This window comes from Scophthalmus maximus, chromosome 4, assembly GCF_022379125.1.
Source record: "Scophthalmus maximus strain ysfricsl-2021 chromosome 4, ASM2237912v1, whole genome shotgun sequence".
In the NCBI taxonomy this organism is placed as follows: Eukaryota; Metazoa; Chordata; class Actinopteri; order Pleuronectiformes; family Scophthalmidae; genus Scophthalmus; species Scophthalmus maximus.
The window spans coordinates 3365996-3385050 of NC_061518.1; the positions used below are offsets into that span (position 1 = coordinate 3365996).

The following is a 19055-nucleotide window of genomic DNA, read 5'->3' on the forward strand; positions in this document are numbered from 1 at the left end:
CTTATTGTAGCTGAAACAATAACAGCCTGCAGAGCAGACGGAACTAATCCCATGTCGTTGAGAGAAAGCTAAAAGTTTCATTTCAAAAGAGCCATAGTTTAAAAATAATCATCTCTGTCCCAGTGACACAAACTGTTACAACTATGCCAGCATGACAAAACAGACAAAAGTTATTCAATCTATATTTCCAAAAAGAGAAGAAAAAAAAAATGTTAGCGGCAAATAAAGGCCACAATGTTCCGTCATCATATAATTCATGGATTCAGTCTCTACACAAAGTGTGTATTTGCAGCTTTTAAAGCTGATCATAAGTGTAAACTTTTTAACGTTTAGAACAACAACAAACATAATGGTGTGATTCAAAAATGTCCCCCCCCTTCTTCTGAGGACCATGAATGTGTTCAGCGATCTTCATAGTACTACTCCCACTACAATGAGAAACACAGTATCTTCTGGCTAAAGATACAACTTTGAGGTCTTTTAGAGGAAAGCTCGAGGAGCAAAATTCTGAGAGGTTCATCCCCTGGGAACCATGAATGTGGCTCAGTAGATTCCATGGGGTGATTTGGAAACGTTTAGCGGCGCTGGACAACGGGCCGGGAGGATGAAAAACAAAAGGATGTGTCATCTGAGGACCAGCAATATCTACTGTAAATGTAATCGTCAGGCCTATTGTTGAGGATGTATCTGACCAACTGATCAAACCTATCAGAACAACCTCCGGCTCAAACCCCGCCTCCCTGAAGCATACATCTGCAAAGCACCGAGTACTCTCTTTACAAAGCGTCAAGCATCAGTTTCCTCTCGGCACATCGACCTGGTGGCAGCTCTGGCTGTCGAGAACTTTTGGAGGCATACATCTTCATAGTTTACCAGACTTCCATACATAAAAACATGGTATCAGTTGGAATTGCATTTCTATTTTGCAGGAAAGAGCATGAAGGTCTTGATTTCTACCAGAAGATATCCACTCCAGAAGATTCAGGACGCAGGGAAACGTTACTGTCCTTTTGTCCTTAGCAGGATTCAATTAGCGTCCATTAAACGACCTCAACCCGCTCTGTAATTATGTCCGCCTGTTATCTCTTTACCCAACAGCCTCCTGGGCGCGACAGACAGACAGACGGACAGACACGGAGCAGGAAGATGTTATTAAGAGGGAGGAAAGGGAGGATGACAGCGATCACAAGGAGCACAGCGGCGTGTCGTCAGAGAGACCCGGTGAACCTGGAGAGCTGCGATCCCCCCCCCCCCATTGTTGCTGCACGATGCTAATGTCATTTATGGCCACCGCAGACGCCGCAGCCGTCTAACTGCTGCAAATGCGCACACCCAGCTGAGAAACGTCTGCAGCCATCACGTGTCAGAGGACGGGCAACGGGTGATCTCCCGAAGGAGAGTAAAGGGTCATCTCTGACGAGGATGTACCGTATGTTCACCTGATGGTGAGACATGAAGAAATCAGCCAGTGGAACAGAATCGTCCACCTTCAATCAACTATATCCCCCAACTGGTGAAGTTGACTTTCAACGATGACGCCTGAATGCAAAGTGGTGTCGACTACGGTTGAATAGCGAGGTTGAAAAGTCAGATTGCATTTGCTAGAATAGAATAGGAATCCCTTATTGTCAGTGTATTGTAAAGAATACAATGAAATTAGGAGTGCTACTCCTGATGGGTGCAGGAGTAGCGCATACTATATATTCTGCCATTAATTCTCAAACAAAAAAGGCAAACAATGAATTTATTTGCTGATTTTGTTCCGTGTTCCTTTATAAACATGAACATGGACAATGTACCTTATTTAGAGTCAAACCCACTTACAGTACTGAATTCCAAACTGCTGCTGTAAATGCCAAACTACTACACAATTATGTGTCAAAGGGGCAGTAAGTGATTCTAAAGCAATACACAGAAACTCCGTCTTGGCCTAGTGGTAAGTGCGTCGGTCTCCCATACCCGAGATCGTGGGTTTGCGGCCCAGTCAGAACAGTAAAATCACAACAACAACAACAACAACAAAGAGAGAGACAAGCTTTGTCCAGAATCACTTACTGCCCCTTTAATCTGCATCTGAGAATTCTTCTCATCACATCTCACTACTTACTCCTGATGGGTTGAACGGTGTCCAGCGGTTTTTAGGAAAGGCAGCACACCAAGTTCTGAGCAACAACACGGGGCTAAAGACGCCAATCCTTACGTTGTTTTGTCCCGACCGAGGCTTCGGTTTCTGGGGACGCTGCTCTGCCTTTTTTTGACTAACAAAAGCTGTGAGCTCATCGGTTCACTACAAATGTAATTTATCAAAATGCAGACTAACGCTTGGGAACGGAACAAAATCAATATGCTCCTCAGTGCCCCCTGTTATCGGCCTCACTTACAGGAAGGAGTAGGAAGGCGGGTGGGGAGAAGAGGGTCAAGGAAAGACTCCAAACAGAGCAAAACAGCATGTCAGGTTATTTGAGCCGTGAATTGCAGATTTTGACCCATAATTGTGGCTTTTCAAGGACAGAACAAAGAGGGTTTTCAAAAAGAACGTTGAACAATGAGGTGAAAGGAAACGTGACGTCGTGACTGTAGATCAAACCCTAAAGGAAAAGGGGCTGTGGACAGTGAGAGGACGGAGAGAGTCAAGGGGACAATAATGAATGGTACAGGATGGGGAATTAAAACCTTGGGAGATAAACCACCAGCACTGGACAGGGTGACCTCTTTGCTGCGGTGATTCGACGGTATAAGGACGGATGCAGACACCGGAGAGAAAACCAACAGAGTGTATAATACAGAGCACATTATGTTTTCCCACATCGAGGCTCAGACATCGCAGGGTATAGCATTCACAATGTCGAGCACAGGCCGACGATCATCAAACAGGCCGCAAAGAGAAAACCTCCTGACACAAATTTCAGAGATATTTTGTTCTCAAAAGGATTCCTCCGATATCTAGCGGCTAAGCAGTTGTTCTTTTTAGTTCCAGCAACAACCTTTAATCCTGACAGCAGATTTATATCAACACACATCCAACCACATCACCATTAGTTTACAGAGCATCACGCAAAGCAAGAAGCACTGGACTGAAACCAGGTCTTCAACAATTTTGGTCCGTCCCAATCTACGTTAAATTCCCCAGCTCATCCATTGTAAATACAGAAGATACATGCTTTTAAGAAATGGTTTGCAGAAGGTTAATACAGTTAGTACTGTGGTTGGGTTTGTTTTTACATATGAAATTACATTTTAAAAAGTGAATCGGCCGAAAGAGATCTTGAAATGCTGATTATTGGAAGGCTGCTGCTTCACCGATGCACATTTCAAGTTGCATCAATTAGTCTAGTTGATTGATAAAAAAACAGTGACCTGTGACAAAATTGATGGGCAGCATTAATGATATCAATTACCAATTTTTGCATTATTGAAAAAGAAGAAAATCCACAAGTTCCAGCTTTTTAAATATGGATACTTGCTGGTTTTCTGATTTTTCTGATAGCAAAGTTAAGATCATTGTTTTTTTTGGACAGATAGTCAAACAAAACAAGACATCACAAGGTGTCACCTTGGATACAGAGAAATTTTGGTTATTCACTATTGATATTCTGAATTTGAGTTGTTTGTTTTCTATGTGCCAGCCCTGTGATGGGTTGGTGACCAGTCCAGGGTGTGCCCTGCCATTCGCCCCAATGTCAGATGGGATTGGCTCCAGCCCCCCTGCTCCCCTTAAAGGATAAGAAGGATAGATAGTGGATGGATGGTTGTTTGTCTCTCTTTGTCATCCCTGCCGACTTGTCCCGGGTGTACCCAGGCCTCTCGCCCCATGTCAGTTGGGATTGAATCTACCTCCCCTCGTGACCGCCAAAGCAAAAGCAGTATAGATAATGGATGGACGGGACTATTGACATTCTGACGTCTTACTGACCAAATGTTTTATTTAGCAACCGCTGGAAAATAATCAGCAGACAAATCCATAGCGACAATAATCGTTAAAGAGCGACAGAGTTCGCTGCATGGGAGAGAATACAGATCTGCATTTTCCTGGTGCTGCGTACAGGTGCACTCTTGTCGACCACACCTGAGCTCAACAGCAGCGTCCGTACAACCAGAAACGTTTGAAGGACTCCCAGGGAACAGCTCAAGGTATGGCATTGTCCAAATTCCTTAATCTTTACCGGAACAAATTGGGTTTGGGGGCATTCTACCTTTACTTCTGCTGGTACACAATAAAGATATGGAAAGGTAATGTTTTGAATGGAACGTCAGAACACATCTACGTGCACAGATCAAATTAGTCTAAGAAAAAAAACCAATCCTGGACAAACATTTAGATGGTCTTTTCAATAATTCAGAAAACCCAGAGCCCTGACTGTAATCCTGAGCTACACACTCCCACTACGCCCTCGGTGATCAATGCGTTGCTGACACATGCAGACTGGCGGGGCTGTCCAGGGTTCAGAGATGCCCGTGACACAGCTACTGTGTCATCATCATCGCTGAATGTGAAATGCTTTCGAATCAGCGACGGACTGTAGTAGAACAAACCGGCTGACACCGACATCGACACCCGCGACACGGTTACCTCGCAGGACCCCGAAGGGCATCTGGCCACCTGAAGGGGAACTGCTTGATGCCGTCTAGATAATGTTGCCGTCTTTTTCCAAGAGGTTTGATGTTCTCATGCACCACATGAGAACATGAGGAGCCCATGTTGGGTACCAACAAGAGGTTTACATCCGTTGCGTTGGGGGTGAGATCTGCGTTAAAAACACTCTTTAAACAGCCCGTGAGCTGTGAGATGTCTATTTGATCTCACATATTTTACATATGTCAGGTTAAAAACACAAAGCTATGAAGGGAATTGCCTCAGATATCCACTGATGCTTACAGCAGCTGCCCCGGTGGCAGGGTTGACAGCGACTAGCAGCTCAACATGGAAAGTCATGACGAAGACGATGACGACGACTCCTACGCCCGCGGATTTAACCGATGAATTGTTGGGCGTCGGCCCCCGTGTGCTGGCCGGTAACTGGCAGAAAATATCACTTTATCATTGGATGCATCATCCCATTGGACGCTGCCAGCCCTCCACAGAATAAAAGACAAAATAAGTTAGCATCTAGCTGGTGCAGAAAGTGGAACAATTTGCAGCTAAACGGCCACATATGCTTTCTTTTTTTTGCAGGTGGAGGAAATAAAACCAGAGCTAATATATATATATATATATATATATATATATATATATATACACATGGACAAAACCGGGTATTTTTCATTGCATGGGGCCTTTGAAGTTTGGTGGGAAAATGGTTTGGATTAAATATTAAACTTGTGCCTTGTCGTCTTTTGACTCAGCATTTATTTGTAACGTGACCGTATAAAAAACTGCAGTCTTGTCTTAGTTGCCACAATTGGATGTCATTCACGGAAGAAGACAGGTGCCACATGCTATTGTCCTCGGCTGTCGTCGTAAGTGAAAAATGTCTCTCTTTTTCACAAGCGTTTAAAAACACACATAGGGCGACATAAACCAATATAGCTTATGTTTTTGGAATTGTTTTGGCAAAGGTCTCCGCGCTTCACTTCCCATGTAAACAAAAAAAGAAAAATCACGAATGCACTGTTCATAGTAATAGACGCAGCAAATCAAAGTCATCGGGCGAAGAGCCCAAACAGTCTCATGAAATATAAATTCTTTTCCACAGGGGGTCGGAGTCTCATCAGTTACTTGTCCCTCTAATGTGTCGTAAGCCTTGACTTCATCTCTCCGGGGGCAATTTTAATATTTCATGTGCCGTTCAGTGATTTTTTTTTGATCCCGTCCTCTGAATGTATGATCCTTCTCGCACTGTTCCAGACTTATTAGACGTGACTATGATTCCCTGACGGGCTCTGTGATCCCCTGACGATGTAACGTCCTGTTCAGGTGTTTTTGAGGTGCATCACTGATTGACGCTCTGTGAGAAACACGCGTCTCAGGCTTCCAAAACGTCTTCGCAGCTTGGTCTGGACTCCCCGGGTGCAATTCTCTGCCTATGCTCCGATTTTCTGGGACACAACCGACTGAAAAAAACACGAGCAAGTGGACAAAGTCCGGATTTACAATACGTCCCTCCAGCACAGCATGTCCACACTCCGTGTTGTAAAGAGGGCAAGGACTCCGCAGGATAGACGGTTCACTTTGACTCCGTACGAATTGAGCCTGCTCCTCTCTGCTCGCGTTGACGAAGGACAGCGCGGCCTCTCGCTCGGGCCGCGGCGGGGCCCCCGGCCAGCTCATTGGTCTCCATCTGAATCCAGCTGCGACCCTGGCACGATGACGGCGCCCGCCGCATTAAAAATATTGACTGCACTTTTCTTGCGCATGAGTGGAAAGGGAGATCAGGTATAGACACGGGAACAATCGTTTTGATTCGAACAGATTTTCCACTGAAAGAAATCAGTTAATCCAGACCCCCCCCCCCCCCCCCCCCCCCCCCCAAGGTTTTTATGTCCAAACAAATTGTCAAATTGTGCAGAAATACACTTTTTCTTTTACAGTTTACAGCGGGGAAAAAGAGGCTCATGTTGTGCTGAAGACGGATAAGAAACACGCCTGCCGTATTACAGAGTGAAGAGAAAAGTGCAAACATGCAGCTAATTATGGTCCAAGATCCAAACCAAAAAGAGACAACTGTGATTTTTGAAAACGTGAATCCGTTTCACATCTAAACATCGAGATGCGTCGGCAGAAGCAGGACGAGTCATGTTACCTGTAGGACCAGCGTGTGTGTGTGTGTGCTGTGATGACACTCACACACACACACACACACACACACACACACACACACACACACACACACACACACACACACACACACACACACACACACACACACACACACACACACACACACACACACACACACACACACACACACACACACAGCAGGTGACCCCGTGTCTCTTTGCCCCGTCTCTCTCACATCATGTACACTCCCACCGAGAGGTTACAAGGCTGCACGCTGTCGGCCATTCATCATCTTTACGCCCTCCTGCAAGGACGGGACCGGGACCGGGACCGGGACCGGGACCAGGACCAGGATGAGGATGAGGATGAGGATGAAGATGATGGATGGGACCGTCCCGTCCGATTCGCTCCATACATACGGCTAGAAGAACCAAAATAAACCCCTTTCCTGCGTCAGCTGCTGCATGACAACAAAGTCGGGAAAAAAAAAACGCAAGTACAAGCTTCACCTTTATTGCCGGCGCTGCCGTGAACACAAGGTGCGATGTGTGCGCTCTCCTCTACTTTCTATTTTTGGTCGATACAAACCAGCAACCCCCCCCCACCTGCCCACCCCGCCCGCCCCCCCGCGCTCTGCCGTACACGCCACCTCTCCTCTGAAACATGCACTCGGCCGTACGCATCCTCCTCTCCTTCAAGGGCACGCCTGCCCCCCGTCCCCCGAGCGTTGAGGTGCCGACACGTCGCAGGGGAGTCCAGAAAAAAAGAAAAAGAAAAGAAAAGAAAGGAAAAAAGGCAAGGTCACACGGGGGGGGGGGGGGGGGGGGGAGAAATTAGGGAGAAATTGCGAGAGATTTCCCTACCATTTCTCCCACTGGTCCTCCATCCAACCCTCTTCTCCTTCCCCTCCCGAGTCCATACTGTGAGTGAGGAGGGCATCCGCAGGCGAGAGAAGAGAAGAGGAGGAGGAGGAGGAGGAGGAGGAGGAGGAGGAGGACGGGGGCTAGAAAGTGAAAGATGGAGGGAGGAGCGAGCGGCAAGAGAGCCGGAGGAGAGGGAGGAGGGGCGCAGATTGCCCGGGTGGATGGATTCAGAGCCCGGCTGCTGCTGCTGCTGCTGCTGCTCGTCCGGAGGAGAGGGAGAGCGATGGACAGGGGGGATGATTTGAAGCAGAGGAGCTGCCACAGAGGAGTACGGCGTTATGTAATCTACTCCTCAATCTCTCTCTCTCTCTCTCTCTCTGATGTTCACTCTGTCCTGTGTGCATCAGATTTTACTACTACGCCACTGCGGGGGGAGACTGCTGGCGTTGGCAGAACAGCCGGCGCCACAGGAGAAGCCGAAACAAGAGAAACATCAGCTCCTCTCTCTCTCTCTCTCTCTCTCTCTCTCTCTCCCCCTCCCTCCCTCCCTCCCTCCCTCCCTCTCTCTCTCTCTCTCTCTCTCTGACTCTCTCTCGCTCGGAAAAACACCCCTGTGCTCAATTATTCATGAGGCCCATTCAGCCTAATTTTCCCATCTCCCCCTTCTCTGGCTTTTTCTTTTTTTCCCCCCCTCTTAAAGGAACATTCCACCGTGTCCGTCTAAGAAATAAAGTAAAACCAGAATCGTCTTCGCTTGTCGAGGCCGTTGGTCTCCGAAAATCAACACGTGTCGTGTCGTGTGTCGTCGTCCCCCCCCCCCGCCATGCGTCGACCTGTTCAGTCCGTTAACCCCCGTCGACCCCTGGTGACCTTGAGACCTCCTGCCATCATCTCTGCTTTCAGAGCATGGCTGCACTGGCGGTAAATACTATATGAAACCAGGAGGTCGATGTAGTATAACACAAACACAGCCAGTGCACTAATTTAAAAATAAAAATGAATAGTATGAAGTTCAAAAGGTTGAATTGCTTGGGACAAGGGTTGCTCACAGGGGATGAGCAAACAGTTTTGGCTCATATTTAAGCATCTCTTAGGTTTTTGGTTTTAATTTTTTGGGCCCAAAATTTTCACCAACCTCATTTCCGGCAGCGGCATTCAACAGTTTTTTTTTTTGGCAAAAGAAAAAAAGCTGTGATGCATCATCCCATTGGACGCTGCCAGCCCTCCACAGAATAAAAGACAAAATAAGTTAGCATCTAGCTGGTGCAGAAAGTGGAACAATTTGCAGCTAAACGGCCACATATGCTTTCTTTTTTTTGCAGGTGGAGGAGATAAAACCAGAGCTAAAAAATATATATATACATATATATTTATGTATATATAACATTCGCTCGTTCTCTTTGGGACGTGGACGTCAGTGACCTCGGGAGGATCTCAACGGCATGAGCTTGGCAACTGGCCACAACCAATGGGGACGCGCACACACACACACACACACACACACACACACACACACACACACACACACACACACACACACACACACACACACACACACACACACACACACACACACACACACACACACACACACACACACACACACACACACACACACACACACACACACACACACACAAAAGAGTGTGTGATGTCTAATCCCTGTACAGCGAAACAAACACGCCCAGCTAATCTCTCGAAACTAGAAAGTTTAAAACAAAGGTGCTGAAACCAATTTTTTTTATTTAAGATTGTCCTTATAAAATCAATCACTCTTATTAAAGTTATGGCCATCTCCCCTTGTATGAATTGACTCAAAGATTCATTCATGAAAAAAAATTTGAATATAATAACTTGATGCAACCCAACGTAACAGGAATATATTAAATCAAATAATAATAATTGACGCGTCTCAACTCTGAATACAGGTTTCTCCACGTTAACTGTTGTTTTGATAAATTCTGCATAAATGTATGTTTTCACACCAACAACAATTATGGTCATATTCATTTCACTGCTGATCTAAGGTGCTTTGGCCTTTTTTTGGTAATTAGTGTTAAGCTACTGTAACATTTAACATATCCTGCCCGGATGTTTCATATTAAAAGCAGAGCAGGTTATTGGGCATAACTCTTTGACTAATATAGTATATTAACATTGGGATCATCTCGTAAAGGAACATCAGCTTCCATCAGCCTTGGAGAAATGTTCACTTTCAGAGCTGAAACTTGGAATTAGTGAACTGGAAATACTCAAGCAATGTACAAGTACCTCAAAATGTGTACGTTACAGCACTTATACACTACTGAAGCAAGTAATTAAAATAGAAAATACGGAACATTTCCAAACTAGACACCATCAATTATATATTACATCCCTTGACAATGAGGGGAGGCCCCGAATTTCAGTTAAAAGAACACAACAATATCTATTATATTAGAATAGTAAGTTGATGTGTTCGCTCGCTTTTTGCAACAACAAAAAAAAAAAGAATCCACCAAAACAAATCCCTATGAAAAAAAAATGGCTAAAAGGAAAAAAAAAATTAGCATGAAAGGAGAAGGAGGGCGGGGCCAGATGTTTGTCTCAAATATTATTTTACTTATGCACACATTTATGTAAGTGCATACACACACATATACAGTATTTTTTGGCGTTCTTTTTAGTCTTCTTTAATGATTATGCTTCGTACGTTTGACACGTAATTCGGCCAAGGCGAGAGGGGGAGAGAGAGAGAGAGAAAGAGAGAGAGAGAGAGAGAGAGAGAGAGAGAGAGAGAGATTACTGTACAAGCGGAGGGGCGGGGCCATCAGATGGAACGTGCCTCGTCAGCAAAAATCGAGCGACAGCAGAAAATGGTCAGCATGCGGGGGGAGGCAGGGAGGGCTGGGAGGGGCGGGGGAGGGGGGGCGGGGGAGGGGGGCAGTTCCCGTCCACTCTGTCAGCTTCTGCTCTGGGTTAAAAATTCAAACTAGCTCAGTTCTCTTCTCTTCTCCCTGAAAGTCTACAAGCTCCTCCCACTGAAAAACCCCTGAAAATCGCCTGGGTGGACGGTTCTCTGCTTTCATTTTTCATTATTCAGTGATCTGTGCATCCTAAAACACGTACGCAACCGTTCTGATTTGCTCAATATGAGTTCAGGACTAGGACTGAATATAAAGGTTTGAAACCAAAGCATCTTTACCGCCTCCTGGTGGCCGGGATGCGGTACAGGACATAAACCCCGCCTCCTCCATGTCAGTGGACGAAACTTGGACGAAAATAAAAAAGTCAATAAACTAACTAAAGATGTTTTTTTGTCATCTTCGGTTGTTCTTCTCACACTGAAGTATGTTCTTCAAGTGTTCATTTTTCTTATAAGTTAGATTTTTTAAAATAGTCATCTGCTGCGGTGATACATCATGATTGACAGCTGAGGCCGACTCTCGTTCGGCGGGACCTCGATACCGGTTCTCCCCGGAACACCCACTCCGACTCCGAACGCCGCCGAAATAACAAGATGGCGGCATTCGTATCCAGCATCATTTTGACTTTGTTTATGTTCATCTTCATATACAGTCGATGGGTTTAGGCAAAAAAAAAAGGAAAAGAAAAAGCACTTGATAGTCACTCTGATCTTCTATATCGGTGATTCCAAGAGACTGTGTTGGGACGCACAGATGGGTCACCAAAAAATTTTATTATCTTTTTTCCAGTCTTTTAATAGAGATTCGTATTCTGCAGTACATGTCTGAGCCACAAGAGGGAGTTCATTCGTTTCCGCCATAATAATCCACGATTCAGCAGCCAGCCACAAGAGATGGATGGATTTAATAACATGTGCATGAAACATGAAGTTGTGATATATTTATATTGTACATATCATATAATATTAGGTGATACAGAAATGGAAGTAATGTCTCTCATCCCACGATTTATAAGCTCAAGGCCTGTTGTGAAGTGGCTCGCGATGGTTTGTCATCTTTTAAAAAAGTGGGTCACCAGATAAAAAGTCTGGGAAACACGAGGAGCTTGACCGAAGCGATCGCCGCGGTGATAAAAGATTCCATGACGCTGCGCTCACACGCTGACGTGACACCGGCATTCGTGGCCGACAAAAGAAACAGGGCGTCAGTGGACACTGGACTGATCCGCTCCCCGTTTCAACATTCTTGGACTTTGCCAACAACATTTCCGCATGGTTTCAAAAGGGGGAGAAAAAAAATCATGTGTCCATCCATCGTCTACCGCTTTGTCCATTTAAGGGTCGCGGGGGGGCTGGAGCCAATCCCGCCTCACATTGGGCGAGAGGCGGGGTTCACCCTGGACAGGTCGCCAGCCTATCACAGGGCCACATACAGAGACGGACAACCATTCACTCTCACATTCACACCTACGGTCAATTCAGAGTCTCCAATGAACCTGACTCCATTCTCATGTCTCTGGACTGTGGGAGGAAGACGGAGAACCTGGAGAGAACCCACGCACACACGGGGAGAACATGCAAACTGCACACAGAAAGGCCCTGGTTGGTTCGAACCCAGAACCTTCTTGGTGTGAGGCGACAGCGCCGACCATCGCTCTTTAATCTTGTGATAAAGATTCTTTTATTAAAAACTGCCTGATGCCCAGAGAGCACAGCGTACCTTCGTCTGACCAACAGTCCAAAAGGATTTTTTGAAAAAAGACATTAAGACTCTGGCTGCAGTTTTTTGTCCCGCTGCACAAATCATGTTCTATCAAACATTTAACGTAAATAATTTGTCGAATCGTGTTCGAGGGGGAAGACGAACGACTTCAATGTGGAAAATCATCAGAGGTTGCCTGACACACGTTTGACATCTTTACTTCTTTTCTATTCTATGAAATCCAATAGATGTTAAAATCGTACACTCAACACGCGAATATGTCGCGACAAGTCGACGAGTCGCCTCGCGAGACGCTTTTCATAAGTGGGTCGCGGGTTTTTGAGTAAATGGCGCCGCGCCGGGCGTCACGCGGTGACGGCGGCGGGTCGTCGGAAGCGTCCCAGCGGGTCGAGGGGAGACGGAGGATCTGACCACAGGCAGGAGGAGACTTCACGGAGGGGAACATGCCAGCATATGGCGGCTCCGGGCCGGCGGCCAAAACCAGGAGGTTGTGGATTATCTGGCTTTCCTCTGTCTCGCTCGACTCAACTGCAGACATCAGAGACACTACAGGTTCAGCTCAGATGAGGAAGAAGAAACCGAACAAGTATTGAACCACATCTGATTCAAAGCAACCTTCTTTTGAACAGCGGACATTTTCTGCTGCTTCTCAAATCCGTGTCATTGTCATATGCTTTTTTTCTAGAGACCGAGCGATACGGATTTTTGGGGGCCGATGCCGATATGGATATTTGGGAACTACAAGATTCCCGATACCGATACTTATACTTATTATATACCGATATATATATATATTTTCATCGGTCAATGATTCCTAAAATGTCGTTATCAAACCTTCATGACAAAGACGTGTGATTGAGGCTTGTTGTATTAGATTAACCTTGAACTTTATCATAAACAACTATGAATTGAAAATACAAATACAACCAATTACATAGAAGTTATAACCAACAATTTCATTTTACATAAAATGTAAAACATATGTGCACATTTAACGGCTCAAATCAGTCGGCCGATAATATCGGTCGGGCTCCACCTTTCCTCTCTGACACATCTGTCTACATAAGTTACGAGTCTGACATTAATGAGTTAAATGATTAAGGAGCCCTGGTTGTACGGTTTCATGTTTCGTGTTATTGAATCTTGATGATGATGATGATGCTGATACGACACTTGAGTTTACATTTGGAACATCTTTAAAATCATTGTGCAATATTATAATAGAAGCCTGTGATCAATATTCCCCAGTGAGACGACAACACACACACGCACACACACACACGGTTTGTCTTTTACGTTTGTGTAACTTTGAGGCATATTTTTAGTTTAAGTTTATTTATATTAAAAAAAATTTCAGTCACATACTGTAAATCAAACGCTACTGGAACGGCTCTGATGCCGCTGTGATGAAAGATGGTCGGGGACGAGACACAATGTGTGTGTGTGTGTGTGTGTGTGTGTGTGTGTGTGTGTGTTGCTGTCTCACCGGGGGGATATTGATCACAGGCCTCCAACCACTCAGTAATGCTACTGAAGGATCACAGCTTCTCCTCGGGTCTTTAGCCCCCTCTCCTGTGTGTGTGTGTGTGTGCGTGTGTGTGTGTGTGTGTGTGTGTGTCTGTGTATAAAGAGGCACGAGCATTTGATGTGAATTGGATTAGCCGACTGATCACCTGCCAGATGAGCTCCGTCTTAACTACACCGTGACTCTGCAACGCTATTTTCAGCCCCAGCTACAACCCACACAATCAATTCTGACTTCTGATTTGTAATTCTATGACTCTCTACGCGACAAAGTCTGTTCCCCATCTCAAGTTCCCAGAGAATTAAAGTGCCTCGTCCAAACTGCTTTGCTCGGTGCGAGAACCAAAGGAGATGCAGTTTCTACTCTGCAAAAGCAAAACGGTAGCTGTGACATTGAAATTGTCCTTTTAAACTCTTACATCATCATTAAAATAGGAAATTATTGCAAAGGTTTCTGCCAAACTTTGAGCAGGTGCAGGCCTCTGACGACGACGCTGCCGTAGAGTCACCAGGGAGAGTTCCATGTGCAACACACACATATAGAGCCGCTGTGTGGATGTCACAACAACATAAACTGCACATTTGTGACAAAAACAACCCTCATAATAATCATAGGGAGGGATAATATCTAGGATGGAACACATACTGTACAGTAAGGCCAGGCTGGAAACCCTATGAAGCCGCTTTACAGGCATTGTCACGGGAGCAGATGCTCATAAAAAATTAAAAATAAAGTATATATGCACGACATGTTTCCAAAACGCAATGGGTTTCTCGTACAGTCGAGGCTCGGAGGTGACGAGGAGCACGCTCGGCTCCCCTCGGTCCCTCCAGGGAGCAGACACGCCCCAGAAAGACGCGCCACTCATCAACAACAAGCGCATCGTCCTCATCGTCGGAGCCAAGCCACCGCAGCATCAGCACCAGCAGCAGCTCCTCAGCTCCTCCAGCTCCTCCAGCTCCCGCGGAGCCCGCGGAGCCTCATCGCTCATTCCCCAGTCTCCGGCCCCGGCAGACGGTGCTAGCCCTCTCCCTCTCCAACCACCCCCCTCCCTCTCCTCGCCCGTCGCCCCCCCCTCCCATCCTCCACCAGGTTCCACAAGCTCTTACCTGAAGCTGGCCGGGGAGTCCACCTGGACGTTGCGGCCAGGCGGCGGGCTGCTCTGCCTCTTCTCCCGGTCCGCCATGCCGCCCCCGGTGTCTCACTGCTCCTCCTCCTCCTCCTCCTCCTCCTCACCTGAGAGAGGTCCGGCGATGCTGCGATAGCGCGCCGCCTTCGTGCGCCGTGGGAAAAACGGAACCTCAGCTGAGCCGCGCTCACACAGACACACACACACACGGATAAACTATCCACCGGGGACTTGTTGTCTGTTGTTTTGTTTTTGGAAATGCTCCATGCGTGTAGTTTGATGCTCCTTTTTCATGTTAGACTGCACAAAACCGTGGAGGAGTATTAGGGTCATAAGAAGAAAAAAAATGAGGGGGAAGATTCTCTTTTTTTTTAAAAATACATTTCAAGAATGAAGTGAAATGTCAAAATACTATTTCGAAAATAAAGTCCAAATGTCGAACAATAAAGTCCAAATGTCGAGAATGAAGTCGAAATGTCGGCAATAAAGTAAAAAATGTTGAAAATAAAGTCGAAATGTTGAGAAAAAAGTCGAAATGTCGAGAATAATGTCGAAATGTCACGAATAAAGTCATAATGTCGAGAATAATGTCGAAATACTATATTGAGAATGAAGTCGAAATGTCGGGAATAAAGTAAAAAAATGTCGAAAATAAAGTTGAAATGTCGAGAAAAAAGTCCAAATGTCGAAAATAAAGTCGAAATGTCGATAATAAAGTAGAAAACTGTGACCCAGAAGCACTTCTCAGCAGCACCAAACAACCGGATGTTGATCGTTCGTTAGCCAGCTTGCTAAGCTAACTTGCTGCTAACCAAGTTGTAAAGTCGCAACATCATTATTGACAGGCTGAATCTGGAGGAAACGATACGGTGACAACGGGTGTTTGCACGTGAACGTCAACGTGTGTCCTGACACGATGAGCGTTCAACTGCAAAACAACCGTCAATGAACTTTGAGAGACGTGCAGTTACCTGAGCTAGCGTAGCTTTGCTAACGTTAGTTACGTGGATGTGTGACAGTTGAGATTACATGAGTTTTTATTTATCTATTCATTTTAATGGCCTTGTCTACAATAAAAGACAGTTGAAAAAGTTAAATTGAAAACAAAAAGTCGAACATTGCTAATAGGTTTAAGTATTTGCCAGCAGGTCAAATGATTAAATATCTAGACACTAGATTATTTGCAGTGTTTGAGTGTAAAGACCAGCATAAGTAGACTAAACACATGGGCTGTATAGTTGACCAGCTATAGGCACAGTTCAGTCAAAATCCATTACTGTTCTTCTGAGTGTAAATCATCTCTTTGTGTCTGGGCCCACAGTTTGGGACAGCTTATCACATACAGTAAGACACTTGTAGAATCACAACATTTGCAGCAAAATAAAAGTGTATATTTGCAGAAAATACACTTGTATATGTTGTTTATGACTGAATCAATGACAACATTTCAACAGGGACGCAGTGACCACAGAGTTGATCAAGTCAAAGAAAATGAGCAATAAGGTAATCAGAAAGGTTTTGGTGAGTGAAAACAAATGTTTGTTGTGAATTAAAGGATTTTTTTTTTTAAATGAAAGAGGTTTAATGCCTCAGGTGATTAAATTCCCAGAGAGCAGCAGGTACACACGAGGTAATCTTGACTTTTTACCAAACTGAACAATCCTCTTAGGCATGTTTCCCTCGACCAAATGAAAAAAATGTGTGTATCACACGGAAGAAATACATTTTATTATGAAGTTAATCATTCTTCTTACCCATTGTGGCACTTCCTGATCTGGGAAAAAGGACCCGAACACAGGCCCAGGCTGTCTTTGTAGGTGCCTGAGTGGGGCATTCAGGTGTAGGTAACCACACCTTCTCTGCTTCAGCCTTATAAAGTGGAGGTTTTCCCTAGACGAATTGTATCTAGAAACATTTTGTTGTCACTTACTCAATACTGTACTATATACATACACAGAGAAATTGTGCTTTCAGTCCCTGTTCAGGATGCACCAACATAAAGCTGTTGGCTGTAATGCAAATCTCTAAAATCTCATAAAAGCAAATGATTTATAAAACAATTCATGCACAGACACTTCACGAGGCCACAGATTAAATGGCGTTCTCTTAAAATAAGATTAAAATACTTTCAAAATCACATAACTGAAAAAGAGGAAGCCTCGAGCTGTCAAAATGTTCATCGTGTCCATTCCAGAATTTTTTAGAGGGAATAAACATAAACAGCTCATAGTCCCAGTAATGCTGTTTTGTCGTTTTAAATGTACCACAGTGGAAGCAAGAGGAGTCTTCTTTCACACACTGCAGGTCAAAGTGTTTATGTCTGTTTTTCCCCCCCAAAAAGTTCACAATGAGGTTCTTTTCCATTTGGCAATCTGGTCCGAATACGCCGAGCTCCTTCAGTAATCCTTGGTGCTCATGAGTTTCTTGTCACACAAGCACTTCTGGACCCATCCACAAGGATTGACACCGAGGCGAAGGAAGCTCTGCAGCCACGGACTGCCCTGAGCCCCCTGGACAAACTCCTCCAGCGTAATCTCACCTGCAGCACAAACAGAGGAGCTTTGACTGAAATATTTGTGGTTACCTATCGCCAGGACCTATTTCTTTTTGCCGTTTTGAGGACATTGCGGTTTGCAGTTTCAACTTACCGTCACTGTTCACGTCGACCTCTTGAAGGATACGATCGCACACCTGCTTGGCAGTGAGGCTTTCGGTTCCTGTTTCATCCAACACAGAGCCTTGCTTCATCCTGTAGATTATCTGAAAGACAAATCCAGGAATTTATCATGTTGTTGAGAAATTGTGACGTTGGTGGCCAATGGCATGGTTCTAGGGTTGGCAATGTGGGTCTAATGGTCTGTCAGTTGGTCGGTCGGCCGGTCGGTGCACCACTTTGGTCCAGACTGAAGTAGCTCAACATGTACTGGACAGATCACCAAATTATTTTTTTGTTCAAATTTTAGTGATCCAAAGAGGATCAGTTGTAGTCACATTGGAAAACCCCCAAGGTTTTCATCTCGCCTCTAAAACACTAATGAACAGTAGGACATTTATGATCTGATACTGGAATACACAGTGAATAACTTTTGTAAAAGAGTTATTCGCGAGTAAACGCTCGTTTTAAGTAGAACGTGATGTAATGAAATCAAGGGCTTCTCACCTTTACGATCATTTGCAGTTCACTTCTGTCTAGACGACCGTTGCCATCGCCGTCGAACACCTTGAAACACCACCGCAGCTTGTCTTCGAGTTTCCCGCGCAGAACAAGATGCAGCGCGGCCACGTACTCCATAAAATCCATGGTGTTGTCCTGGAAAACAGGGGAAACTTTGTCATTGAATGAACCCCCTAACATGGGACGCATGCTTTCACCCGAAGAACATTCCTACTTCAAAATCACCTTTGCAACTCACGTGATTCATGTCAAATGCCCGGAAGATGTTGTCCATGTACTGTGATTCCGGCGTGCCTTGCTGTACTCTGAACATCCTCTTGAACTCGTGCAGGTACAACGATCCACTCGGGCACTCCATGATGAAGGACTTGTACAGGTCCTGGATGTTGTTCAACTCCAGCTCTTCTTCCTGTGTCTGAATTTGCTGATTTTGACCCATGCTGTATCCGAGCTCTACCACTACAGTAAAAAATTATGAATTTCCTCTTTTTTTTTGTATGAGAAATCAACGTTATATCCTGAAATCTCCCTGCAACGAATTCTTCGACGTCCACTTCATGGCAGCTATTGAAGGACTAGAACTTAGTTGATCATAATGACTCATTCATTTGACGCTTGACCCCAACCAAGATGTTTATTTTTAGCCCAAGGCTGAGGCAAGCCCTGTTTGAAATAGTAATCCTGATCCCATCTTAATCCCATAGTGACCCGGGGTCACCGGTATACCTCATACTACTTAGTGGAATGAAAGGTCATAATAGTGACTTGAGGTTGTTTTCCCGTGTGTGGCCGTAGTATGAATCTCCTCAGGTTATCTGCAGCTGTTAAAGTTGTCAGATTAAGGGTTTTACAACTTCTCTGTCACAACCTTTGGCAGTGGGACTCCTGGTTCTGTACCCATCTACATAAAAACTCAATCATACAAGGATATGCTCCTGCTAGGTTTTCCCAAGACACGTCCTCTGGTATTGCTTTCCCAGCAGCCACAGTCCAGATTGTTCTCCTTTGTCGTTCCCT

The 19055-nt window shown here is 45.2% G+C and overlaps 2 protein-coding genes across 3 annotated transcripts in view; both read right to left on the minus strand.

Annotated features, from left to right (window-relative positions):
- mapk8ip1b (mitogen-activated protein kinase 8 interacting protein 1b) overlaps positions 1-15022 on the minus strand; it is a 48700-nt gene extending 33678 nt beyond the window's left edge. The window contains exon 1 of one of the 2 annotated variants that reach the window (XM_035628720.2): positions 14844-15022. In XM_035628720.2, coding sequence (XP_035484613.2) covers positions 14844-14920 — 77 coding nt within the window. In that variant the 5' untranslated portion in view covers positions 14921-15022. Of the gene's footprint in view, positions 1-7581; positions 7955-14843 lie in introns of those variants that run through there. The other variant, XM_035628721.2, reaches the window with a different exon arrangement.
- Positions 15023-17117: 2095 nt separating this feature from the next.
- LOC118302313 (guanylyl cyclase-activating protein 2-like) lies at positions 17118-18596 on the minus strand. Its single transcript, XM_035628353.2, has 4 exons — positions 18277-18596; positions 18024-18173; positions 17512-17623; positions 17118-17402 (listed from the first exon to the last, which is right to left on the minus strand). The coding sequence occupies exons 1-4, from the start codon at positions 18475-18477 to the stop codon at positions 17260-17262; spliced, it is 606 nt and encodes a 201-aa protein (XP_035484246.2). The 5' UTR covers positions 18478-18596; the 3' UTR covers positions 17118-17259.
- Between the last annotated feature and the right edge of the window lie 459 nt (positions 18597-19055).